At 39.0% G+C, this 26,737-nt stretch overlaps 1 protein-coding gene across 1 annotated transcript in view; it reads right to left on the bottom strand.

Moving 5' to 3' along the window:
• alien (COP9 signalosome complex subunit 2 alien) overlaps positions 1-26,737 on the bottom strand; it is a 179,114-nt gene that overhangs the window by 12,427 nt on the left and 139,950 nt on the right. The window contains 1 exon segment of the mRNA XM_070085842.1: positions 15,051-15,062. Within this exon segment, the coding sequence (XP_069941943.1) occupies positions 15,051-15,062 (12 nt within the window).

Genomic DNA, 26,737 nt, shown 5'->3' with positions numbered 1-26,737 from the left:
AAAGCTTTGATCTACTTTTTTTTTTTTTTTTATATTTGAAAATATGTAAAAAAAAAAAAAAAAAAAAAAAAACGTAGATCTACTTTTGGAGCACTACACATGTGAACATAGATCTGCCTGGACCATTTACGGGTAAATCTTGTCCCCCAGGATGCGACCCACACCAGTCGACTAACACCCAGGTGAACATGAAAAAATGCCTGGAACTAGTGCTCATATTGGTGAATTTAAAGCCAGCAAAGGTTGGTTTGAGAGATTTAAGAATCGTAGTGGCATACACAGTGTGATAAGGCATGGCGAAGCTGAAAAATTCCAACCCAACTAGTGTTCAATTGTGACAAAACAGGCCTGTTCTGGAAGAGCTCAATGGACAGATTTTTGGCGTAACAGAGGTCCAGTGACTCAAGTTGTTCCCAAATTAATACACCTCCATCTCCCCTCCTCCCATCTCATGACTCACCACTACATCTTCAATAAAGGTAAGTGTCATTTATTCTTCATTTAGTACAGTACAGTATTTTTTGTGCATGTATCCTTTTTTTATGTAGGAAAATGTATATTTCATGTGAATTTTTTTTTTTTCATACTTTTGGGTGTCTAGAACGGATTAATTGGATTTCCATTATTTCTTATGGGGGAGATATATGTTAAAATTTGGTTTTTTGTTTAATGAATGTATGAAAAAAGGGGAAGGTACCTAATTAGCATTGGTGTAAACTCCTTTATAAAAGGAAAAGGGGGCAAAAGAGATTGTAATAATTATATTTTGAGTTAAAAATAAAGGGATGGGGGTTATTATGAAAGAATTAGAGGAAGGGGAGAGAGAGGGGTTGGATGAGCAAGGAGGTTTAGAAAGGGGGGGGACGGGAGATCAGGGTTTTTCACTGAAATAAAGTAACAGATTTTGATAAAGGTATGAAAATTTTTTTCTTTATGGATTTAGAAAAAGGGATATGATAGATTGGGTAGGGGAAACGTGGGAGATGTTGAATGTATGGGAAAAGGTAATAAATTTAAATGTGAAAGAGTTTTTTTTAGGATAGTGAAGTCAGGGTTTGGTTTTAGAGGGAAAGGGGGATAACTTTCGGAAAAGAGATCTTAGACAGGATGGTAATGCCCCCTGGTTGTTTAACAACAGAGCAAAGAAGGAGTAGCAATAACGTTTAAGGGTGTATGAAGGAAAAAAGGGAGTAAAAAAATTCAGATTATTTGGGGTAAAAAAAAGGTTGATGTGACAAGTGGGTTATAGTAAGCGATGAGGCCTGGCCAACGGCCCAAGTGGGGTACTGACTCCCAGAACCTCCCAGGAAAACTCCAGGATAGGGACCGGGAGAAGAAAAAAGTGTGAGGAGAGAGGGGAAAGGGGGAGGGGTTTTTCCAAAAAAATTTGGAGGCCTTTGTTTTTTAGAAAAAGGGGGTTTTTGGGGAAATTGGAGTAATACAAAAATTTAAAAAGGGAAAAGGGAGGGAAAAAATTTTTAAAATAAATTTACAAAAGGGTTGGGGCGGTTTTTAAATTTAGTACTTTTAATGGGAAATTTTAGTTTGTTTTAAAATTAAAAAATTTTTATTGGGGTGGGGAATAAAAAGGTTTTTTTTTTGGATGGGTAGGGTTTTTTAAAAAAAAAAATTGGTTACCAATGTTTTTAGGGGGGAACTGATATTTTGGGATCATTATTTAGTTGTAGCAACAGTTAGAGGGAGAGGTGAGGGGAAAAAAAAAATGGAAAAACAAGAGGGGAAATTTATAAACAAAGGGGAGGAAGAAGTTTGGGAGATATAAGCAACTTTTGGGCAGAAAGGTATTATGAAAGGGAGTATGGGGGGGGGGGGTTGAAGAGGGTTGGAATAGCTTTAAAAATGCAGTATTAGAATGTGGGGCAGAAGTTTGTGGCGATAGGAGGGTGGGTGCAGGAGGAAAGAGTAGCGATTGGTGGAATGATGAAGTAAAGGTTGTGATAAAAGAGAAAAAGGTAGCTTACGAGAGGCACTGTCAAGAAATTTTGATGAAAATAAGAAAAAACTTTGGAGTGAGATAAACAAGAAAGACTAGGAATGAATGGATCTGTCAGTTAAAAACAGAGTAAACAGAGTAGGGGAAAAGTGTATGGTAGGGTTATTACTGAAAGAATTAGAGGCAACACAGAATGTATGATTGCGGATGAGCAAGGTGGTGTTAGAGTGGTTAGGGAATGTGTAGATCAAGTGTTTACATTGAAGCATATATGTGAACAGTATTTAGATAAAGGTAGGGAAGTTTTCATTGCATTTATGGATTAAGAAAAAGCATATGATAGAGTGGATAGGGGAGGAATGTGGCAGATGTTGCAAGTACGTATATGGAACAGGTAGTAAGTTACTAAAAACTGTAAAGTTTTTGTGAGGATAGTGAAGTTCAGGTTAGGGTGTGTGGAAGAGAGGGAGACTACTTCCCGGTAAAGGTGGGTATTAGACAGGGATGCGTAATGTCACCATGGTTGTTTATGTATAGATGGGGTTGTAAAAGAAGTAAATGCTAGGGTGTTGGGGAGAGGGTTGGGATTAAATTATGGGGAATCAAATACAAAATGGGAAATGACAGAGTTACTTTTTGCTGATACTGTGCTTATGGGAGATTCTAAAGAAAAGTTGCAAAGGTTAATGGACAAGTTTGGGAGTGTGTGTAAAGGTAGAAAGTTGAAAGTGAACATAGAAAAGTGTAAGGTGATGAGAGTATCAAATGATTGGATATCAAATTGGAGAGGAGTATGGAAGAGTGAATGCTTTCAGATATTTGGGAGTTCATGTGTCAGCAGATGGATATATGAAAGATGAGATTAACCATAGAATTGATGAAGGAAAAATGGTGATTGGTGCACTGAGGTATATATGGAGACAAAAGACATTATCTATGGAGGCAAAGAAGGGAATGTATGAAAGTATAGTGGTACCAACACTCTTATATGGGTGTGAAGCTTGGGCTGTAAGTGCTTCAGCGAGGAGGTCGTTGAAGGCGGTGGAGATGTCCTGTCTAAGGGCAATGTGTGGTGTAAATATTATGCAGAGAATTCGGAGTGTGGAAATTCGGAGGTATGGAGTTAATAAAAGTATTAGTCAGAGGGCTGAAGAGGGGTTGTTGAGGTGGTTTGGTCATTTAGAGAGAATGGATCAAAGTAGAATGACAGAGCGTATAATTCTGTAGGGGAAGGAAAGTGGGGTAGGGGTCGTCCTCAAAAAGGTTGGAGGGAGGGGGTAAAGAAGGTCTTGTGGGCAAGGGACTTGGACTTTCAGGAAGCATGCGTGAGCATGTTTGATAGGAGTGAATGGAGATGAATGGTATTTGGGACCTGATGAGCAGTTGGAGTGTGAGCAGGGTAATATTTAGTGAAGGGATTCAGGGAAACCGGTTATTTTTTTATAACCAGACTTGAGTACTGGAAATGGGAAGTACAATGCCTGCGCTTTAAAGGAGGGGTTTGGGATATTGGCAGTTTGGAGGGATATGTTGTGTATCTTTATACGTATATGCTTCTAAACTGTTGTGTTCTGGCCACCTCTGCAAAAACAGTGATTATGTATGAGTGAGGTGAAAGCGCTGAATGATGATGAAAGTAATTTCTTTTTGGGTCAGCCTGCCTTGGTGGGAGACGGCCAACTTGTTAAAATAATAATATATATATATATATATATATATATATATATATATATATATATATATATATATATATATATATATATATATATATATATATATATATATATATATATATATATATATATATAGATGGGGTTTTAAAAGAAGTAAATGCAAGGGCACTGGAGAGAGGGGTGGGATTAAATTAAGGGGATTCAAATACAAAATGGGAGTTGACACAGTTACTTTTTGCTGATGATACTGTGCTTTAGGGGGATTCTAAAGAAAATTTGCAAAGGTTAGTGGACAAGTTTGGGAGGGTGTGCAATGGTATAAAGTTGAAAGTGAATAGAGATAAGAGTAAGATGATGAGGGTATCAAATGATTTAGATGAAGAAAAACTGGATACCACATTGGAGGGAGTATGGAAGAAGTGAATGTTTTCAGATATTTGGGAGATTTCAGATGAAGGATTTAAACCACAGAATTGATGAAGGGAACATTACCATGGAGGCAAAGAAGGTGACTTGTCAGCAGATGGGTTTATGAAGGATGAGGTAAACCACAGAATTGATGAAGGAAAACAGGTGAGTGGTGCATTGAGGTATCTGTGAAGACAAAGAACATTATCCATGGAGGCAAAGAAGGGAATGTATGAGAGTATAGTAGTACCAACACTCTTATACAGGTGTGAAGCATGGGCTGTAATGCTGCACTGAGGAGGCGGTTGGAGGCAGTGGAGATGTCGTGTCTAAGGAAAATGTGTTGTAAATATTATGCAGAGAATTCGTAGTGTGGAAATTAGGAGGAGGTGTGGAATTACTAACAGTATTAGTCAGAGGGCTGAAGAGGGGCTGTTGAGGTGGTTTGGTCATTTAGAAAGAATGGAATTAAGTAGAATGACTTGGAGAGAGTATAAATCTATTGGGGAAGGAAGGCAGGGTTGGGGTCATCCCTGAAAATGCTGAACGGAAGGGATAAAGGAAATTTCGTGGGCAAAGGGCTTGGACTTTCAGCATGTGCGTGCATGACAAATAGGAGTGAATGGAAACAAATGGTTTTTGGGACCTGACGAGCTGTTGGAGTGTGAGTAGGGTAATATTTTGTGAAGGGATTCAAGGAAACCGGTTAGCCGGACTCGAGTCCTGGAAATGGGAAGTACAATGCCTGCACTTTAACCCTTAAACTATCTTAATGAAGATCTACGTTTTCACTGCCAGCAATCCAAATTTTTTTTTTTTTTTTTTCTGGGGGGGGGGGGATAAATAAAAGTTTTTTTTTAACACTTTGACTGGCGGTGTCACATATATACATCTTACGAGCCAGTGTCAGTGACGTATTAACCCTTAAACTTGCTAAGTGTAGATCTACGTTTGTACGCATAGTGCTCCGAACGTAGATCTACGTTTTATTTTTCACTCCTTCAGATTCGGTGCAATAGGCTTGAGTCGCCTAGACATGAAAGAATGTGTCTGTGCCCTCAGTGTGTGCAGTAATAAAAAAAATCTGGGACCACTAGTACCTTGTGGGAGCACCAGTTCAATTGTGCACCAGCACAATCTACGTCTCTATATCTACGTCTCTATCTATATCTCTATCTATATCTATTGATATCTCTGTCTCTCTCGCTCACATATACACACAAGTACAGTTATTATACATAGTATAAATTATCTAGGATAACCAAAAAATTCCAGGCAAAGATAGACAGACATGTTTGTTTGTATCAGTGAAAACAAGCCAGGGCTCCCCCAGTGTCCATTTATCAAATGTCACTGAGCTGTCAACAGTTGTCACAACACCATTCTTCAAGGAGTTTGATATACATATACTCCAGGCACACACAGGCAGACAGAAAGACAGATAAGCAGAGCTAGACAGATAAGCAAAGACAGACAGGTAGACAGAGCAACAGACAAGACATGTTTGTAAGAGTGATAACAAATAGAGGGTTAGCTGGAGGGGTTTACATTTATCGAATGTCACTGGGCTGTCAACAGTATACGGATGCTTTTCATAACACCATGCTTCAAGGTATATTACAGCGTGTCTAAAACATTGCTGGGACCTATAAATGCTTTGTATACATTTCTAGACAATAGTAAATGACTCAGGCTGCTGAAAATGTTAACTAATCAATGTGACTGTGACTATTTGAGTACTATTTCACTTCCTAATATTAGTGTCAGAAAAAAGATTGGCTATGAAATAACAAGAACTATTATAAATTGTAATTATCAGTAGGCTGGTAGACAGCAACCACCCAGGGAGGTACTACCATCCTGCCAAGTGAGTGTAAAACAAGAGCCTGTAATTGTTTTACATGATGGTAGATTTGCTGGTGATTTTGTCCGTCTCATAAACATGCAAGATTACAGGTATGTCTTGCTACTTCTACTTACACTTAGGTCACATTACACATACATGTACACATTTATTTATACACACTCATCTGAGTTTTCTTTGTCTTTATCTTAATGGTTCTTGTTCTTATTACTTTTCCTTTTATATCCATGGGGAAGTGGAATAAGAATCTTTCCTCCATAAGCCATGCGTGTTGTAAGAGTCAACTAAAATGCTGGGAACAATGGGCTAGTAACCCTTTTTCCTGCAAAAATTACTAAAAAGAAGAAAATTGTCAAAGTGGGATGTCTGAATGTACATGGATGCTGTGCAAATGATAAAAAAGAGATGATTGTGGATGCTATGAATCAGAAGAAGCTGCATGTCCTGGCTTTAACCTTTTGACTGTCGAAGGGCCCAATCCTGAAGTGTCTCCTGGTGTCGCAAAATATTCGAAAAAAAAAAAAAAAAAAAAAAAAAAAAAAAAAAAAAAAAAAAAAAAAAAAAAAAAAATTCTTATGAAAATGTTAAGATTATTTTTCTGATTGTTTTAATACAAAAAAACAAAAATTTCCCATGAGTACTTACCGAGATATAGTCCTGAAGTTTGCTGAAATTGATCTGCGAGCGGCAACAGCGGCGACTGCCGGTCACCCGGTAAACTTTGATTTACTTGTATTCGATGGTTTCTTGCTTTTTTCACTATTTTATTTTTTCACATAACTTTTGTGGCCTGTGAGACCAAATTATTGTGCAATGTTCAAATATACACTCGTTGAATGTAACACAATTATAGCAAAAACACTCGTATCATTATAATGTTGCTAAAACTTGTTTACACACACAAACAATGTAAACAAATGTTTATTATGATTGTTTTATAATATATATACATATGTACAATAACTTGACACTTTTCTAGAAGTGCTGCAGCTTGTGGAATTCTTGGAAACATGGGTATAAGCACAATGGTGTCTTACACTCCTCACACATAAAACGAGTGTCTCTGCGACTAACCTACTTCACAATATTCCTTTTTGTGGGAATTTTGTGGTATGTCCACAGACAAAACACCTCTTCTGAGCATTTTTCTTGGCAGTAGTAGCAGGCAGTGGTATGGGGTAGTGATCACCAGGCCTCAGACGAGAGGACATGTGTTGATAATTTCGTGGGCGCTGGTCTATTGCAGGTGTTGTTTCTTGGTACTTGAATATTATTTGTCTGATGACTGACAAACAAAATTCACCATATTTGGGTTTGTTCTTGGTCTTCAACTTATACATATTATAAGCATTCAGCATGGAAATGTCAAGAAGATGGAAAAACAGTTTTATGTACCACTTATAACTCTTGCGAACACAGTCAGCAAACCCAATCTGCATGTCACATTTGTCCACTAAGCGCATATTGAGGTTGTAATCCATCACAGCTGCAGGTTTTACAATGGGTTCATTGGTCTCTCTATTCTGCTTGCCAGTGTCTACCATTTCGTGTCGGTGAACTGATGTCAGCAGTGTGACATCACGTTTGTCATGCCACCGAAATGCCATGATGTCATTGGCAGCAAACACCTGCACTTCACCTCTACGACTGCCAGCATCGAACCTAGGCATATGTTTACGATTTCTACGCACTGTGCCACACACATCTGTCATGTTCACTCGCAAGAAATCACTGAGTATAGGGCTTGTGTACCAGTTGTCAGTATATAAAATATGCCCCTTACCAAGATATGGCTCCATCATTGTTCTAACCACATCACCAGAGATACCCAGTAACTTCCTGGTATCTTCCATTGTTTTACCGCCAGTGTACACAATTATATCCAAAACCAGACCAGTTTTGCAATCACACAGAACAAATAACTTTATACCAAAGCGTTTCCTCTTGCTTGGTATATACTGCTTGAATGAGAGTCTTCCTTTGAACAAAATCAAAGACTCGTCAATAACAAGCTTCCTGAAGGGATAAAAATACATACAGCACTTTTGTTTCAGGTACATAAACACACGTCTGATCTTATATAACCTGTCGCTTCTGTCAGGCCTGGTTTTGTCTGAAAAGTGTAACATACGTAACAGTAACACAAATCTATTCACTGGTATAATGTCACTGAAAGCAGGGGTTGAAATCAGGCGGTCTGTCGCCCAGTATGTGTTGACACTATGCTTATACACATGTGGCATAAGCATTATTGTGGCAAAGAACAGATACATCTCTGCCACAGTTGTGTCCTTCCACTGGTGTAGGCGTGATCTTGGTGACAGAATAGTGTTTGCCATGGTGTACTCATAGTATGTATTGCTTTCCCTGACAATAATGTCCATCAGGGGTTCATCGAAGAACAACTGAAAGCATTCCAGTTCAGTGGGATTGTTCCCAAGTGTACATGATGGCCGTATTCCACTTTGTCCTCCATCAAAGTCATGGGGATTGGGAACAAACTCGTCATCTTGCTGCCAATCCCAGATGCGGTCAGCTGGTGCGTTCTGGATATTGTAATGTGGTTGTGGTTGTGCAGGTTGTGGTTGTGGTTGTAGGTGTGGTGGGAGTGTGGGGTCGGGCGAGGCTGGTTGTAGTTGTGCAGAGTCAGCAGCGCGGGTAGTAGCGTGGCCCGCTGCTGGTGTCACATGACTCATGCCACCATCACTATCACCACCACCGCCTGCTGCCTCACTCACATCATTTATACCCATCGTAACAATATCGTCATCTTCACTATCAGGACGTGGTGTAGGGCCACGGGATGTGCTCCGAGATGTACTCCTTCCTCTTGGAAGAGCATATGGCACACTACCAGACCGCATGCGACGTCGTATATACTGCCGCTTCACTGGGGAATATTCACCCTCACTGTCACAACTAGAACTGCTTTCAATAACCTTGAAATCACTATCACTATCACTTGCACTGCTCACATCTGAGTCTTGTACACGGGCAAATAGTTTCCTCTTTCGTCCTGGTACAGGTGAACATGAACGAGCCGGCCCAGCACCAGAGGTGGAAGGTTGTGGGTCATCTGGGTTTTCATCACTAATTATGTTATCCTGGGTAATTTTCTCGGTCACACCCGCTTCAAAACCAGGGAATTCACTTTCACTGACACTATCATCACTGTTTGAGCTATCACTTGGGAACAAAAGACCTCCAATCCGCCGAGGAGTGAGGAACTTCTTACCGCGAGGCATGGTGAAAATGGACTACCAAGATGGCGTTCCCACAATGCACCGCTGAGTCCCAGATTTTTTTCACAGGGTGCACACCGACCACTGAGACCCATTCTCTCTCGTGTAGGCCTACCAGCCCTCTCCCGCTTGATTTGAAGCCGCTAGAATTTATGCGTATAGATACGTCAAACACGGTATCTCCCATGACGTATATATATGACCGCGACAGTCAAAGGGTTAAGTGAAACAAAGCTGAAGGGGGTGGGAGAGTTTCAGTGGATTGAAGTAAATGGGATTAGGTCAGGGGTTTCAAATAGAGTTAGAGCTAAAGGAGGAGTAGCAATAATGTTGAAGGATAAACTATGGCAGGAAAAGAGTATAAATGAATTAATCCAAGGATTATGTGGAGTAAAATAAAGGTTGGATGTGAAAAGTGGGTTATAGTAAGTGTATATGCACCTGGAAAAGAGACAAGTGTAGAGGAGAAAGGGAGGTTTTGGGAAATGTTGAGTGAGTGTGTGGGGAGTTTTGAACCAAATGTGAGAGTACTTGTGGTTGGGGATTTCAATGCTAAAGTGGCTAAAAATGTTGTGGAGGGAGTAGGTAAATTTGGGGTGCCAGGGGTAAATGAAAATGGGGAGCCTTTAATTGAGCTATGTGTAGAAAGAGGTTTGGTAATAGGTAATACATATTTTACGAAAAAGAGTATAAATAAATATACAAGGTATGATATAGCACGTAATGAAAGTAGTTTGTTAGATTATATATTGGTGGATAAAAGGTTGATGGGTAGGCTTCAGGATGTACATGTTTATAGAGGGGCAACTGATATATCGAATCATTATCTAGTTGTTGCAAAAGTTAGAGTAAGAGGTAGATGGGACAAGAGGAAAATGGCAACAACAAGTAAGAGAGAGGTGAAAGTGTATAAACTAAAGGAGGAAGAAGTTCGGGCAAGATATTTATTTATTTATTTAGATATAAGCAACTACTGGCAGAAAGATGGGCTAGTGCAAGTATGAGTAGTGGGGGGGGGGGGGTTGAAGAGGGTTGGAGTAGTTTTAAAAGTGCAGTATTAGAATGTGGGGCAGAAGTTTGTGGCTATAGGAGGGTGGGTGCAGGAGAAAAGGTGTGTGATTGGTGGAATGATGAAGTAAAGGTGTGATAAGAGAGAAAAGGTAGCTTATGAGAGGTTTTTACAAAGAAGTGTTATAAGAAGAGCAGAGTATATGGAAAGTAAAAGAAAGGTGAAGCAAGTGGTGAGAGTGTAAAAGGAGAGCAGATGATAGAGTGGGAGAGGCACTGTCAAGAAATTCTGCTGAGAATAAGAAAAAAAATTGGAGTGAGATAAACAAGTTAAGAAAGCCCAGGGAATGAATGGATTTGTCAGTTAACCCTTTGAGGGTCGACAGACCCTCTCCCAGACTTGTTCTCAGGGTTGAAAAATATTCGAAAAAAAAAAAAAAAAATTCTTTAGAAAAAATAGGTTATTTTTTCTAAACATTTTAAGCTCAAAAAATTTTTTTGCCATCAATACTTATTGAGATATGGAGGCGTGAAGTTGACAGAAATTGAGCTGCATATGGTATCGCTGACTGCCGGTCACCCGGTAATCATTAATTTAGTTTTTTTTTATTTTTTTCTAGTTTTTTTTTTTATTTTTTTTATTTTCAAATAACTTTTGTGGCCTGTGAGACCAATATGAGCACTATTTTGTATGTATTTACATTTTCTATACCACACAATAACTGCACAAACACTTTTGTCATTGTTTACAAAACATATTTACACAAACGAACAACATAAACTGCTATTTATTACTATTTTTCTAAATTTTATATACACAATACAGTCACTGGACACGTTTCTAGAAGTTCTGCAGCCTGTGGAACTCTCTGAAACATGGTGTCATGAACAATGGTGTTTCACACTCCTCACACATAAAACGAGTGCGCGCGTTTTTGTGGGCGTTTTTTTGTATGTGCAGACAAAACACCTCTTCTGAGCCTTTTTTTTCTAAGCAGTAGCAGGCAGTTGTATTAGAAAGTGATCACCATGCCTCAGACGAGAGGGTAGTTGACGACCAGTTCGCAGGCGTTGTTCTATTGCAGGTGTTGTTACTTGGTACGTACTTTTATAATATTTGTTTGATGACAGACAAACAAAATTGACCATATGGTGGTTTGTTTCTGGTCTTTCATTATAAACGTGGAAATGTCCACAAGATGAAAAAAGAGTTTTATGTACCACTTATAACTCTTGCGAACACAATCAACAAACCCAATTTGCATATCACATTTGTCCACTGAGCACATATTGAGGGTGTAGTCCATCACAGCTGCAGGTTTTAGAATGGGTTCATTGGTCTCTCTATGCTGCCTGCCAGTGTTTATCATTTCGTTAGGGTGAACTCATGACATAAGTGTGACATCTCGTTTGTCATGCCTCCGAAATGCCATGATGTCATTGGCAGCAAACGCCTTCACCTCACCTCTATGAGTGCGAGCATCGAACCTGGGCATATGTTTACGATTTCCACGCACTGTGCCACACACATCTGTCATGTTCACTCACAAAAAATCACTGAGTGAGGGGCTTGTGTACCAGTTATCAGTATATAATATATGCCCCTTACCAAGATATGGTTCCAACATTGTTCTAACCACATCACCAGAGATACCCAATAACTTCCTGGTATCTTGCAATGTATTACTTCCAATGTACACAATAATATCCAATACAAGACCACTGTAGCAATCACACAGTACAAGTAACTTCATACCATAGCATTTCCTCTTGCTTGGTATGTACTGCTTGAACGACAGTCTGCCTTTGAACAAAATCAAAGACTCATCAATAACAAGCTTCCCGAAGGGATAAAAATACATAGTGAATTTCTGTTTCAGATATATAAACACATTTCTAATCTTATATAACCTGTCTTTTCAGTCAGGCCTGGTTTTGTCTGAGAAGTGTAGCATACGTAACAGTAACACAAATCGATTCACTGGTATTATATCACTGAAAGCTGGGGTTGCAATGATGCGGTCTGTTGACCAGTATGATTTGACACTATGCTTATACACATGTGGCATTAACATTATTGTGGCAAAGAAAAGATACATCTCAGCCACAGTTGTCTCCTTTCACAGGTGTAGCCGTGATCTTGGTGAAAGAATTGTGTTTGCCATGGTGTACTCATAGTATCTGTTGCTTTCCCTGACAATAATTTCCATCAGGGGTTCATCAAAGAATAACTCAAAACATTCTAGTTCAGTGGCATTGTTCCCAAGTGTACAAGATGGCCGTAGTCCACTTTGAGTTTCATCAAAATGATGGGGATTGGGAACAAAATTGGCAGCTTCCTGCCAATCACAGGTACAGTCTGCTGGTGGGTACTGGATATTGACAGGTGGTTGTGGAGGTTGTAGTTGTGGAGGTTGGTGTGGTGGGTGGGTGGGTTAGGGTGGTCTTTGTTGTACCTGAGCTGACTCAGTGGCGTGGGTACCAGCATGGGCTGCTGCTGGTGCCTCATGGCTGGCACCACCACCACCTTCTGACGCATGCACATTTTTGATACCCACTGTAACAATATCATCTTCATTTTCACCATCTGTTCCTGTTGTACAGCCACTTGGAATGGCATATGGCACACTACCAGAGTGCATGTAGCGTCGTATATACTGACGCTTCACTGGAGAATATTCCACTTCACTCTCGCTACTGGAACTGTTTTCAAGAGCTTGGAGATCATATTCACTATCATCACCACTGCTCACATCTGTGTCCTGAACATGGGAAAATACGAATTTCCTCTTTTGTTCTGGTACAACTGAACGTGAACAAGACGGCCCAACACCAGGTGTGGAAGGTTGAGGGTTGTCTGGATTTTCATCACCATTACCACTATTCATTCATCATTTCCCATTGTATTGTTTATGTACTACATCTATATTTCATGTAAAAAATATTTTTGTTTTAATACTTCTGGGTGTCAGGAACTTATTAATTGTATTCACATTATTTCTTATGGGGAAAATTGATTCGCAAATCGTAGATTTCGATAATAGTAGCAACTCCAGGAACGGATTAACTACGAAAAACGAGGGACCACTGTACTAGTGCGTGACCGACCCTAGCTGCAATGACGTACTAGTATGTGACTGACCCTCAAAGTGTTAAAAACAGAGTAGGGGAGTTAGTAGATGGGGAGATGGAGGTATTGGGTAGATTGCGGGAATATTTTGAGGAACTTTTAAATGTCGATGAAGAAAGGGAGGCAGTAATTTCATGCACTGGCCAGGGAGGTATACCATCTTTCAGGAGTGAAGAAGAGCAGGATGTGAGTGTGGGGGAGGTGCGCGAGGCCTTACGTAAAATGAAAGGGGGTAAAGCAACTGGAATTGATGGGATCAGGACAGAAATGTTAAAAGCAAGGGGGGATATAGTGTTGGAGTGGTTGGTATTTTTGTTTAATAAATGTATGAAAGACGGAAAGGTACCTAGGGATTGGCAGAGAGCATGTATAATTCCTTTATATAAAGGGAAGAGAGACAAAAGAGATTGGAAAAATTTTAGAGGAACAAGTTTACTGAGTATACCAGGAAAAGTGTATGGTAGGGTTATTATTAAAAGAATTTGAGGCATGACAGAATGTAGGATTGCAGATGAGCAAGGAGGTTGTAGAGTTGGTAGGGGATGTGTAGATCAAGTGTTTACATTGAAGCATATATGTGAACAGTATTCAGATAAAGGTAGGGAAGTTTTCATTGAATTTATGAATTTAGAAAAGGCATATGATAGAGTGGACAGAGGAGCAATGTGGCAGATGTTGCAGGTATAGGGAATAGGTAGTAAGTTACTAAATATTGTAAAGAGCTTTTATGAGGATAGTGAGGCTCAGGTTGGTGTGTGTAGAAGAGAGGGAGTCTACTTCCCAGTAAAGGTGGGTCTTAGACAGGGATGTGTAATGTCACCATGGTTGTTTAATATATTTATAGATGGGGTTGTAAAAGAAGCAAATCCTAGGGTGTTGGGGAGAGGGGTAGGATTAAATTATGGGGAATCTAATACAAATTGGTAATTTACACAGTTACTTTTTGCTGATGATACTGTGCTTATGGGAGATTCTAAAGGAAAGTTTCAAAGGTTCATGGACGAGTTTGGGAGTGTGCGTAAAGGTAAAAAGTTGAAAGTGAACATAGAAAAGAATAAGGTGATGAGGGTATCAAATGATTTAGATAAAGAAAAACTGGACATCAAATTAGAGAGGAGTATGGAAGAAGTGAATGTTTTCAGATATTTGGGAGTTGACGTGTCAGCGGATGGATGTACGAAGGATGAGGTTAACCACAGAAGTGATGAAGGAAAAAAGGTGAGTGGTGCATTGAGGTATGTGTGTAGACAAAAAACATTATCTATAGAGGCAAAGAAGGGAATATATGAACATATAGTGGTACCAACACTCTTATATGGGTGTGAAGCCTAGGTTGTAGATGCTGCAGTGAGGAGGCGGTTGGAGGCGGTGGAGATGTCCTGTCTAAGGGCAATGTGTGGTGTAAATATTATGCAGAGAATTCAGAGTGTGGAAATTAGGAGAAGGTGTGGAGTTAATAAAAGTATTAGTCAGAGGGCTGAAGAGGGGTTGTTGAGGTGGTTTGGTCATTTAGAGAGAATGGATCAAAGTAGAATGACATGGAGAGCGTATAAATCTGTAAGGGAAGGAAGGCGGGGTAGGGGTCGTCCTCGAAAAAGTTGGAGGGAGGGGGTAAAGGAGGTTTTGAGGGCAAGGGGGCTTGGACTTCTAGCAAGCGTGTGTGAGCATGTTAGATAGGACTGAATGGAGACGAATGGTATTTGGGACTTGACGAGCTGTTGGAGTGTGAGCAGGGTAATATTTGGTGAAGAGAATCAGGGAAACCGGTTACTTTTAATTAACCCTTTCAGGGTCCAAGGCCAAAATCTGAAGTCACACACCAGTGTCCAAGAAATTTTGAAAAAAAAAAAAAAAAAAAAAATTTCTTACAGAATTAAAGAGCATATTTTTGTGAAGGTAATAAAACAAAAAAAAATAAGAATCTGATCAGTACTTACCGAGATACAGTGCCAAGAAGTTTATAGAAAATGATGTGGTGGTGGCAACATCGACGAATTCCACATACGCGTATTATATTATTTTGTTGTTTTAGTTGTTTTTTTCTTTTCTTTTCCAATTTTTTTCTATTCCTACTAATATTTGGGGCCTGAGAGACCAATACTGTATATAATTGATATATATAAACTCACTGTATTGAACACAATAACCACACTAAAGTTATTATCATATTGTTTACCACTGTTTTTTATTACAATAAACATGCACAAATATTGTATAATACTAATGTTCTATCATATATTTATATATTTACAATCACTGGACATGGTTTTAGAACTGCTGGAGCTTGTGGAACTCCTTGAAACAAGGCACCATGCACAGAGGCACCTTACATTCCTCACACACAAACCGAGTGTCTTTGCGTCTTTGTTGCCGTCGTTTTGTTTGTGCACAGACAATGCATCTCTTCTGAGCAAATTTCTTTTGAGTTGAAGGAAGCTATATTATGAAATGATCACCTCTCCTCAAACGCTTGGGTATATCCTGAGGAATTCGAGGACCATGTTGTATTGCAGGTGTTGTTACCTGGTACTTCATTATGAGTTGTCTGACAACAGACAAACAAAATTCACCATACGGTGGTCTACCAGTCTTTATTTGGTACATATTATATGCATTGAGCATTGAAATGTCCATGAGATGGAAGAAAAGTTTCATGTACCACTTGTAACTCTTACGAACACAGTCAACAAAACCAATCTGCATGTCACACTTGTCAACCAAGCGCATGTTTTGTGTATAATCAATCACTGACACTGGTTTTCGAATACGTTCATTAGTCACTCGATCAACTTTGCCACTGTCTTGCATTTCATTACGGTGAGTGGTTGTCAACAATGTGACATCTCGTTTGTCATGCCACCGTAATGCCATGATGTCATTGGCAGTAAACACCTGCATGTCATCACCACGAACACCTGCGTTGAGCCTGGGCATATGTTTACGATTAGAATGCACTGTGCCACACACATCTGTCTTGTTCACTCGCATGAAATCACTGAGTAATGGGCTTGTGTACCAGTTATCGGTATATAATGTATGCCCCTTACCAAGATAAGGTGCCATCATGTTTCTTACTACGTCACCTGAGATACCCAATAACATCTTGGTATCTTTCAATGTTTTACTACCCGTGTATACAACAATATCCAACACCAGGCCACTGTCACAATCACAGAGTACAAACAGTTTTATACCAAAGCGGTTTCTCTTGCTCGGTATATACTGCTTGAATGACAGTCTACCTTTGAACAAAATCAAAGACTCGTCAATTACAAGATTCTTGAATGGATAAAAGTATATCCTGAACTTTTGTTTGAGATACATGAAAACATTTCTAATCTTGTATAACCTGTCACTTCTGTCAGGCCTGGTTTTGTCAGAGAAGTGCAACATACGTAAGAGTAAGATAAACCTGTTCACTGGTATGATTTCACTGAAGACCGGGGTAGAAATTAGCCGATCTGTGGACCAGTATGCTTTTATATTATGCTTATAGACGTGAGGCATAAGCATTATTGTTGCAAAAAGCAAATACATTTCTGCAACAGTCGTCTCTTTCCACCTGTGTAGTCTTGACTGTGGTGATAAGATCGTATTTGCCATGGTGTACTGAAAATACTTATTACTTTCCCTGGCAATAATTTCCATCAATGGCTGGTCAAAGAATAATTCAAAGAATTCCAGTTCATTGGCCGTGGTTCCAAGGGGACAGGTAGGTAGAATTCCACTTTGAGAGTCATCAAAGTGGTGAGGCTTGGGAACAAAATTGGGATTTTGCTGCCAATCCCACATACAGTTTTCTGGTGGATACTGGACATCATAGGCTGGTTGTACGGGTAGTTGTGGTTGTGGCGGGCTGGTGGCTGACGCTCCGCTTTGTCCTTGAACTGACGAGTCAGCAGCATGGGTCCCCGCGTGGCACGGTGAGTCACGCATGGCGGTGCCACTACCACCACCAGCACCACTAACACCATCCACTGATGCCTGTGGCTCATCCATGCCAAGTGTAGCCACATCATCCTCACTATCACTACCTAAAACGGGTGTAGGGCCACGGGATGTACTCCGTCCCCTGGGCACAGCATAGGGTACACTACCCGAGCACATGCGGCGGCGAACATACCGACGCTTCACTGGTGAATATGATTCCTCACTATCACTACTCGAATGATCGTCGAGCGCAATAAAATCACAATCCACGTCAGAATCATTGTCATTACTAAAGTCAGAGGCCTGGCCAGGCGAAAATATTAGTTTTCTCTTACGTTTAGGAACACCCGACCGTGAGTCACGAGTGCCCACACCAGAGGTAGAAGGTTGAGGATCGTCAGGGTTTTCTGCACTATTATCGATATCCTGGTCATTATTTTCGGTCACTAACTTATCAAAGCCGTAGAATTCGTCTTCATTTCCACTTCCATCAGTGTCAGAATTATCAGACAGGAAGAGGAGAGTCCCAATTTTCCGGGGAGTGAGAGCAGACTTGCGACGAGGCATGGTGAACAAGGGTGACTGAGCCGGCGTTCCCACAATGCTATGCAGGCGCCTAGATTTTTTGTTTACGGCTCACACCCATGGCGCAGACCCATTCTCTCACATGTAGGCCTATGCGCTTTCGCGCTAAATTTGATGGCGCTAGAATTTTGGCGTAGATCTACGGTTTGGACACTCATGGTAAAGCCGTAGATCTACGGGACGGACCCTGAAAGGGTTAAACAAATGATGTCACTGTCCAATAAGTGTCCAACTAGCCATTCTAATACACAGTCACGAATAGGCTGACATTATTTATACAATTATTATAATAATGCAGTAGTCTGCATAACAGTAAATCTTCTATTTTTTTGCTTGAATAAAAATTCAAAATGGAAAGCAGGAGTAATATAAGAGGGGCCAGGAGACATAACTAATGAACAGAGAAAATGTTATTTTAGTGCCAGGAATGTCTACATTGTTTATTCTGGACCCTATTTTGAAATTGGCCTCTTTTTTAATTTGTGTGAAATTGGCCAAATTGCCCATTTCTAACCACTTTATTGGGTAGTTGAAATCTGTAAATGGGCTGTTTCTTGTAATCAATCCATAGAACAAATGGAGTTTTGAAGAAATAGCTGTGAGTTTGCTCGACTGGAACAATGGAATTGGCCAAAAATAGGGCTCAAAGTGGACAAAATCGCCAATGCGTATATATCGCCGAGATTGCTAACTTCACGAAAGCGTAATTCTGCAAATTTTCCAAAAAATTTTGTATTTTTGATGTCATTACCATTGGGAAAGGTTCTCTATCATTTCATGAGAATTTTTTTTTTTTTTTAAATATTTTGCGACACACACACACTTCAGGATTTGGTGTCTTGACAGTTAAAGGGTTAATTAAAGCGGGCAATTTTCTGTGTGTAACAAGACAAAAAAATTTTTAAGATCAGTACTTATCGAGATATAAGACCGCGAAGTTGGCGCTGGATGCTCACCTGATGGCAACATGGAGTCCTGCCGTTTGCAGAAGTGTTGCCAATACCTTCTTTCTTGCTTCTATTTTAATTTATATAATTTTTATTTTCTGATAATTACAATTTATTAACCCTTTGAGGGTTTTCGTCGTACTAGTACGTCTTACGCGTAGGGGTTTTTGACGTACTAGTACTCATAAATTCTAGCGACCTCAAATCTAGTGGGAGAAAGCTGGTAGGCCTTCATATGAAAGAATGGGTCTATGTGGTCAGTGTGCACAGTCTAAAAAAAATCCTGCAGCACACGGTGCATAATGAGAAAAAAAAAACTTTTTCCATTTTTTTTTAATAAATCAGCGACTTTGCAGTGTATTTTCGTATAGTATTTATTGTTGTATTCTAGTTTTCTTGGTCTCATTTTATAGAATGGAAGACATATTACTGAAATTGAGATGATTTTGACTGGTTTTACAATGAAAGGTGCCTTGAAATTGAGCTCAAAGTAGCAGAAATGTTCGATTTTTACCAAACTTCAAAAGTAAACAAATCGTGCCAAGCGTGCAATACACGTCAACTGGTGAGTCTAATATTCTTTCACAAGTGCACCAATAATATTTATACCATTTTTTACACTAATACAGTAGTCTGCATAACAGTAAATCTTATATTTTTTGTGAGAATAAAAATTCAAAGTGGAAAGCAAAAGAATATAAGAAGGGCCTTGAGACGTGACTAATGACTAGAGGAAATGTCATTTTAGTGCCAGGAATGTCTTTCTTGTTTATTCTGGACCCTATTCCGAAATTGGCATCTTTTGAAATTTGTGTGAAATTGGCAAAATTGCTAAATTCTGACCACTGTACTGGATAGTTGAATTTATAAATGGGTGGTTTCTTGCACCCATTCGATAGAAAAAATGGAGTTCTAGCGAAATAGTCATGTTTTTTGTCGACTAGTACAGTGAAATTGGCCGAAAATGGGGCTCAAAGTGGGCAAAATCGCCGATCCGTAAACATCGCCGAGACCGCTAACTTTGCGAGAGCATAATTCCGTAAGTTTTCTATCAAATTTCAAACTTTTGGTGTCGCTATGATCGGAAAAAGATTCTCTATCTTTTCATAAGAGAAAATAATTTTTTTTTTTTTTAAATTTGGCCGACCCTGAGAACGAGTTTCGGAGAGGGCCTGTCGACCCTCAAAGGGTTAATAGTTCTTGTGATTTCATAGCCAATCTTAGTTCTGACACTAATATTAACCCTTTCAGGGTCCGCCCCGTAGATCTACGGCTTTACATTCAGGGTCCAAACCGTAGATCTACGCCATGAGCTCAGCTCACTCTGATAAACTGTGAGTGGTAAATTTGGGCCTAGATATGAGAGAATACATCTATGTGGTATGTGTGTACCACATAAAACAATCCTGCAGCACACTGTATATAATGAGAAAAAAAAAACTGAGCATGATTTTCGATTAAAACAGCGACTTTGCAGTGTTTTTTCGTATGTTTTTTATAGTTGTATTTGCTATTTCCTTGTCTCATTTGATAGAATGGAAGACATATTACAGAAAAAGAGATGATTTTGATTGGTTTTAGCACTGGAAATAGCTTGAAACTGAGCTCAAATTAGCGGAAATGTTAAATTTTTGCCGATGCTCAAGAGTAAACAAACGACCTCACACGTCTAATACACGCCAGCTGGTGGGTCTAATATACATTCACAAATGTGGTAATATTTATACAATTATTACAATATTGCATAACAGTAAATCTCATATTTTTTGGTGTGTATAAAAATTCATTATGTGAATAAAAATCAAAATGGAATTTATTTGTAAAGCCTCAAAACGTAACTAATGAACAGAGGAAATGTTAGTTTAGTGCCAGGAATACCTACACTGTTTATTCTGAACCGTATATTGAAATTGGAATATTTTGAACTTCGTGTTAAATTCGCCAAATTAACAATTTCCGATCACTTTAATTTGTAGTTGAAACAGTTGACTTTGCGATTTCTTGTGCTCAATCGATAGAATAGAAGTAACACTAGTGAAATAGCTAAGAATTTGGTTGACTGGAATAATGTAATTGGCCTAAAATGGGAGTCAAAGTCGGCAAAATCGCCGATTCGTAAATATCGCTGACACATCAAAATTCGCGAGAGCATAATTTCGTCAATTTTCCATCAAATTTCGTACTTTTTGTTTTATTACCTTCACAAAAAGATTCTCTATCATTTCACAAGAAAAAATAACAAATTTTTTTTTTTTAAATTCTTGGACACTGGGGCACCACTTCAGATTTTGGCCTTGGACCCTGAAAGGGTTAAGTACGGAAATAGTACTCGAATAATCACACACACCTACAGGTGATATTGGCAGTTTGGAGGGATATGTTGTGTATCTTTATACGTATATGCTTCTAAACTGTTGTGTTCTGAGCACCTCTGCAAAAACAGTGATAATGTGTGAGTGTGGTGAAAGTGTTGAATGATGATGAAAGTATTTTCTTTTTGGGGATTTTTTCTTTTTTGGGTCACCCTGCCTCGGTGGGAGATGGCCGACTTGTTGAAAAAAAAAAAAAAACCTACAGGAGAACATTTTCACCTGACAGTGCAGCAGTGGAGTGATACTTGATGACTGAGCACTACTGCAGGGAACCCCGGCTTTATTTGTTTTCGCTGTTGCACATAAACATGTCTGTCTGTCTGACTGTCTAGCTTTGTCTGCTTATCTGTCTGCTTGTGTATGTGTGTCTGTCTTTCTGTCTGCTTGTGTATGTGTGTGTGTCTTTCTGTCTGCCTGTGTGTGTGTGTCTTTCTGTCTACCTGTGTGTGTGTCTTTCTGTCTGCTTGTTGCTCTGTCTCAGAGAGCGACTCATGAATCAACAGCTATTACACACGATGCAGGCATCACATCTGATCGAGTGAAAATGCCTATTACTTGTCAGTCATGCTTATCATGCCTTATATCTACAAGCACAGTATAGCACTTTGATTGGATTTTTTGGGCTATCCTAGGAAATTTACACTATGTATGATAACTGTACTTATGTGTGCCTGTGAGAGACAGATTTATTTATTTATTTATTTAGTAATTTGAGCATACATACAGAGGTACAAAAAAATACAGGTAAGAGCAGCATGCCAAAGCCACTTGTATGCATAGCATTACGGATGGCTTAAAATTAACTTAAGATTAACTAAGCAATGATGTAATCAGTGATAAAACATTATTGTAAACAGAATCTAACAATAAAGCGCAAATGAGTATTACAAAGACAGGTCATATGGTTGCATGCATTGCTGTACATTCAGTCGAATGGAGTATTCTGTTAGGTAGTGTATTTAAAAAATAAAGTTAGATTGGGTCTTAGGTTTAACATTTATGTGATATAATTGTTAGAAACATTTAAGATATACAATTTATAAGGTTGAGTTATTCAGTATTTATTTGGTTTTGGGTGAGTAAGTGATCTTTGAGAAGAGACTTGAATTTATAAACAGGTAGTGTTTCTTTAATATTTACAGGTAATGAATTCCAGATTTTAGGGCCTTTTATGTGCATCGAGTTTTTGCATAGTGTGAGATGGACACGAGGAACATCAAAGAGTGATCTGTGCCTTGTGTTATGGTCATGTGTTCTGTTGAGGTTGGCAAGGAGATGTTTGAGGGGAGGGTTAATATCAGAGTTAAGTGTTCTATGTATGTAATAGGTGCAGTAATAAGTATGGATGTTTTGTATGGTGAGTAGGTTTAGTGTTTTGAATATTGGTGGAGTGTGCTGCCTGTAGTGGGAATTTGTTATCATTCTGACTGCAGCCTTTTGTTGGGTAATTAATGGTCTGAGATAGTTAATTGTTGTTGAGGCCCATGCACAAATTCCATAGGTGAGATAGGGGTAAATAAGAGTGATATAGGGCCAGGAGGGCTGACTGTGGAACATAGTACCGTATCTTCGATAGTATGCCTACGGTCTTGGAAATTTTCTTAGAAATTTGTTGTATATGTGTATGAAATTTGAGTCTATTATCAAGGTGGATTCCTAAGAATTTTCCCTCTGTTAACTTTGTGATAGGTGATCCGTTTATCATTATGTTAAGAGGGACATCTGTAGCTCTGTTACCAAACTGAATGAAGTAGGTTTTGTCAATGTTTAGTGTAAGTTTGTTAGTCCTCATCCAGGTAGATATTTTCTGTAATTCAGTATTTACAGTATTGGCTAGCGTGACAGGGCTCGGGTAAGAGAAGACGTATGTAGTGTCATCTGCAAATAGTGTGGGTTTGAGTAATTGCGAAGCATTTGGTAGGTCATTTATGTATAGGAGAAAGAGAAGAGGGCCAAGGACACTTCCCTGTGGGACACCAACTGTAATTGGTTGTGCGGAAGAGCTTGCCCCATTTGCGTACACATATTGGCTTCTGTTGATGAGGTATGACTTGAGGTATTTGAGGGAATTCCCTCTTATACCATAGTGTGACAATTTTACATGGAGCAAGTCATGGTCAACTGTATCAAAAGCTTTACGTAAGTCAATGAATATCCCCAGTGGGACTTCTTTTTTCTCTATTGCAGTGTATATATGTTCTAGCATGTGTATAATAGCATCATTAGTATTTTTATTAGGCCTGAATCCAAATTGGCAGGGGTTGAGTATGTTTTGGGAGATGAGGTAGGAGTAGATTCGTTTATGAATTAATTTTTCGAAGATTTTTGAGAGAGGGTGTAAATTGGATATTGGCCTATAGTTATTTAACTCTGTTTGGTCTCCTCCTTTATGGATCGGGGTGACCCTTGCTATTTTGAGAACTGTAGGGAAGGTGGAGAATTCAATGGATTTGTTAAAGAGTGTTGCAATGATTGGTGATAGCACTTGTGACACTTTTTTGTATATAAAGGGTGGTAAGGTATTTAAATCTCCTGCCTTGTTTTTTAGTGCGCTGATAATAAGGGAGACTTCGTATGGGTTAGTCGGAGCTAGGAACAGTGTGTTCGGGTAGTTGCCAGTGAGGTAGTCATTTGGTGGGGTATCTGAGCTTGGGATTTTATTGGCAAGGTTTTGTCCTGTAGTGGAGAAGAAATCATTGAGTCTGTTTGCTGTTTCTGTTGGTGGGAGTTGGGGTTCATCTGATTTTGCTAATTTTATTTCGCTATGTCGTGATATCTTTTTTGTTCCTAGAATTTCTGATAGGGTTTTCCAGGTCTTTTTTATATCACCTCATACGTTGGATAATCTTTTCTCATAATACAATTTTTTTGCCCTTCTTATCAGGCTGGTTAGGACTGACGAGTAACGTTTTGTTTGGTCTCTGGTTATGTGACTCATTCTGTACTGTTTTTCATATCAGTGTTTTGTATTTATGGATTTGAGAATGCTGGGTGTTAGCCAGGGACTGTTCAGTCTCTTAGCTGTCATCTGTTTAGTTTTTTTAGGGCAGTGCTTGTTATAAAGGTATTGGGTCTTTTTTTAGAAAATTATTAATACATTCGTCAATATCTGTATAGATTTCTAGCTCAGTGTGCCAGTCAATGTTTGTTACTGCTGTTGTGAAGTTATTAATGGCTGCCTCATTGTGAAGTCTGAAGGTGACTTCAGTAGTGTCTTGGGGTAATTTACCAAGAGTTGTTATGAGGAAAGTAGGGTAGTGGTCTGTGGTATTATCTGTAATTATGCCTGATTTTAAAGGGGATATGGTGTTGGTCCAGATGTGGTCAAGTAGGGAAACACTAATCTCTGTAACTCTTGTAGGTTTTGTTACTGTTGGTAGCAACATACAGTTACTCATTGTGTTTGTGAATTCAGTAACGTGTGGGTCCTGGTCTTGCAGGAGATTTATATTGAAGTCACCTGAGAGTAGTAAGTGATCTTTGTTCATGCATGCATCAGTTATCATACTTCCTAGGTTTTGACTAAATTGGCTAATGTTTGACTGTGGAACTCTGTAGATGTTTATCAATGTGAGAGGTTTTTGTAGGTATTTGGATTTGAATTTAGCTATTATATATTCCCCATGTTCATCCCTTGTGCAAGTATTAGTGATACATTCTAGTTGGTCTGAGTAGTATATAGCTGTGCCACCCCCTTGTTGGTCTGGCCTACAGTTGTGTATGGCTGTGTAACCAGGAATGGCATAGACATCTGTAGTATCAGGCTTTAGCCAGGTTTCAGTTAGTGTAATGATGGACATATTGGCATGCAAGGAATTTAGTAATGCTATGAGGTCATCGTAATACTTGCTTAAAGATCTGATATTGTAGTTGGCTCTGAGGAGTGCCTTTGATTGTTCTGCTGTGTAGTAATTACAGTAACTGTTTGATTAATTTAAGTCATTAAATAAGAGGTTGGTATCAGGATCAATGCTTGTAATCATAAGATTTGTAGTGAATCTATAGTTAGAATTAAGTATAAAACAAAGTAAATAGTCTAAAGCTAAAAAAAATAGCACCTGAATTATTTAACAAATGTAAAAGTAATGAGATAAGGTAGTTTTTTTTTTAAAGCTAAAATAAAGGAGACAATATAAAAGGGACTAAAATAATTTGTGGTGAACAAATAAAGTGATGATCAAATAATGGAGCTTGGGAATATGATTGCAGGTAGTACTTTAAAGGTAATTCTTTAAAGTTAGAATTAGGGAAAACAATATAAAAGGGACTAATATAAGAGATGATTGTGGATGTTATGAATGAGAAGAAGCTGGATGTCCTGGCTTTAAGTGAAACAAAGCTGAAGGGGGTGGGAGAGTTTCAGTGGAGAGGAATAAATGGGATCAGGTCAGGGGTTTCAAACAGAGTTAGAGCTAAAGAAGGAGTAGCAATAATGTTGAAGGATAAGCTATGGCAGGAAAAGAGGGACTATAAATGTATTAATTCAAGGATTATGTGGAGTAAAATAAAGATTGGATGTGAAAAGTGGGTTATAATAAGCGTGTATGCACCTGGAGAAGAGAGAAGTGTAGAGGAGAGAGAGAGATTTTGGGAAATGTTGAGTGAATGCATGGGGAGTTTTGAATCAAGTGTGAGAGTAATGGTGGTTGGGGATTTCAATGCTAAAGTGGGTAAAAATGTTATGGAGGGAGTAGTAGGTAAATTTGGGGTGCCAGGGGTAAATGTAAATGGTGAGCCTTTAATTGAGCTATGAGTAGAAAGAAATCTGGTAATAAGTAATACATATTTTATGAAAAAGAGGATAAATAAATATACAAGGTATGATGTAGCATGTAATGAAAGTAGTTTATTAGATTATGTATTGGTGGATAAAAGGTTGATGGGTAGGCTCCAGGATGTACATGTTTATAGAGGGGCAACTGATATATCGGATCATTATTTAGTTGTAGCTACAGTTAGAGTAAGAGGTAGATGGGAAAAGAGGAAGGTGGCAACAACAAGTAAGAGGGAGGTGAAAGTGTATAAACTAAGGGAGGAGGAAGTTCGGGTGAGATATAAGCGACTATTGGCAGAAAGGTGGGCTAGTGCAAAGATGAGTAGTGGGGGGGTTGAAGAGGGTTGGAATAGTTTTAAAAATGCAGTATTAGAATGTGGGGCAGAAGTTTGTGGTTATAGGAGGGTGGGGGCAGGAGGAAAGAGGAGTGATTGGTGGAATGATGAGGTAAAGGGTGTGATAAAAGAGAAAAAGGTAGCTTATGAGAGGTTTTACAAAGCAGAAGTGTTATAAGAAGAGCAGAGTATATGGAGAGTAAAAGAAAGGTAAAGAGAGTGGTGAGAGAGTGCAAAAGGAGAGCAGATGATAGAGTGGGAGAGGCACTGTCAAGAAATTTTAATGAAAAAAAAAATTTTTGGAGTGATTAAAAATTAAGAAAGCCAGGAAAATATGGATTTGCAAAAAAAACAGAGAGGGGAGTTAGTAGAGGGGGAAATGGAGGTTTTGGGGTAGATGAAGAATATTTTAAAGGGAACTTTAAATGGGGGAAGAAACAGGGCAGTAATTTCATGCACTGGTCAGGAGGTATACCATTTTTTAGGGGGAAGAAGAGCAGAATGTAAGTGGGGAG

The sequence above is a fragment of the Cherax quadricarinatus genome, chromosome 17 (assembly GCF_038502225.1).
Source record: "Cherax quadricarinatus isolate ZL_2023a chromosome 17, ASM3850222v1, whole genome shotgun sequence".
Classification (NCBI taxonomy): domain Eukaryota; kingdom Metazoa; phylum Arthropoda; class Malacostraca; order Decapoda; family Parastacidae; genus Cherax; species Cherax quadricarinatus.
The sequence above is the reverse complement of the archived record's forward strand: the minus strand, read 5'-3'. Positions and strand labels throughout refer to the sequence as shown.